The sequence below is a fragment of the Meleagris gallopavo genome, chromosome 23, assembly GCF_000146605.3.
Source record: "Meleagris gallopavo isolate NT-WF06-2002-E0010 breed Aviagen turkey brand Nicholas breeding stock chromosome 23, Turkey_5.1, whole genome shotgun sequence".
Lineage (NCBI taxonomy): Eukaryota > Metazoa > Chordata > Aves > Galliformes > Phasianidae > Meleagris > Meleagris gallopavo.
The window spans coordinates 4,265,236-4,266,768 of NC_015033.2; the positions used below are offsets into that span (position 1 = coordinate 4,265,236).

General features: G+C 66.1%; 2 protein-coding genes across 2 annotated transcripts in view; one reads left to right on the forward strand and one right to left on the reverse strand.

Annotated features, from left to right (window-relative positions):
- LOC104914201 (alkaline phosphatase, tissue-nonspecific isozyme-like) overlaps nucleotides 1-115 on the reverse strand; it is a 3,009-nt gene extending 2,894 nt beyond the window's left edge. The window contains exon 1 of the mRNA XM_010723008.3: nucleotides 17-115. Coding sequence (XP_010721310.2) covers nucleotides 17-115 — 99 coding nt within the window. The remainder of the gene's footprint in view (nucleotides 1-16) is intronic.
- Nucleotides 116-233: 118 nt separating this feature from the next.
- Nucleotides 234-1,533, forward strand: part of LOC104914172 (rap1 GTPase-activating protein 1) — a 2,767-nt gene continuing 1,467 nt past the window's right edge. The window contains exons 1-2 of the mRNA XM_010722876.3: nucleotides 234-325; nucleotides 868-986. Coding sequence (XP_010721178.2) covers nucleotides 234-325; nucleotides 868-986 — 211 coding nt within the window. The remainder of the gene's footprint in view (nucleotides 326-867; nucleotides 987-1,533) is intronic.

Sequence of the window (1,533 nt, forward strand, 5' to 3'; positions counted from 1 at the left end):
GTCGGCCCCCCATCACCGCCCAACGCCCCCGCAGGGACGGCCCCGCCCCGGGCAACGACGGCAACTCCGCGCACAGCTCACCCGAGAGCCGGCGGAACCCCGACAGGTCCGGCATCGGGACGCGGAAACACGGACACGGGGACATGGGGACACACAGACACGGGGACGTGGAAACATGGGGAGACACGGGAACACAGGGAGATGAGGATATCGGGACATGGGGACAAGGGGACATGGGGATAGAGGGTCACAACGACACCAGGATGTGGGGACATGGGATCACTGGGATATGGGGATACGGAGATAGGGGGATAGAGGGACACAGGTATGGAGGGGCACCAGGATGCAATGAGACCAGGTGTCACATGGATGGTGGCAGAGGGATGGGGACAGGGCAGCAGTGCCGTGGAGCAGTACGGGTGCAGTGTCACACTGTCACCCATTGGAACTGGGCAGCATGGGGACAGGGTGGTGCAGTAACATAGGAATGGGGTGGCACAGGTACAAGGCAGTATGGGGACAGGGTGGCACTGGGCCAGGCTGGCACCTGGTGACACAGGAAGTGGATGTTGTGGGGACACAGCAGCACAGGGATGTGATTACTGGTGGGTGCGGTGGGGTGGGGACAGCGCGGCACTCAGGTGGCACAGGGCTGGGTGGCACGGGGACAAGTCAGTAGGGGTGGGATGGGGCAGCATGGGAACAGAGTGACACCGGGGTGGAGTGACACCAGGATGGAGTGGTGCTAGCACGGGATCCCATTGGCAGCCAAATGGCACAGGGATGAGGCAGTGTGGGGTGGGGTGACACGGGGAGGGACACATACAGGGGTCCGGGGTGGCACGGGGCCAGCTCTGTCCCTCGCAGGGCGGAGAGGCCGGAGCCTCTGCAGGACTTCTCCCGCTCGTCCTCCAGTGCCAGCAGCTTCGGCAGCGTGGCCGAGGAGCCGGACGAGCAGCCTGTGGGCGAGCAGGGCAGGGTATGGGGTCAGGGGGCCGAGGCTGGGGGGGGAGGTGCTGGGGATGCAGTACCATGTCACCCCACCCTGTGCCCGCAGGACAGCCGCTCATCCTTGGGAACCCCCCGGCAGCGTGACACCTCTGCCGACCCCCCTGGCCAGAGGAGCCCCCCGGCACCCCCCCAGGTACCCGTCCCTGCAGCAGTGGGGCACTGGGCTCACCCATGGGTGCTCATGCTCCCCCCAAAACAGGCAGTGCCTGCCACCCCGAGATCAAAATCCAGCTGGAGCAGCCTCCCCCAACCCCGGTGAGGCTGAGACCCCCTCCCCACGACCCCCCCGTGCCCCCAAACCTGGGCACAGCCCTACAGCCCTTATTGTTCCCTGCACAGGGCTCGTAGCCGACCCCCAAAGCCCGGGGGGGCACCGCTGGAGGAGGGTCCCCCGCTGTGCCCCCCCTGCAGTGCCCCCCACCGCTCACATCCAGGAGCCGAAGCCATCGTCCCTACTGCGGGATTGGGGCCCACCTATAGGGTCCCCCCCCCGATTCCAGACAATCTCCTTTACCTTAATGC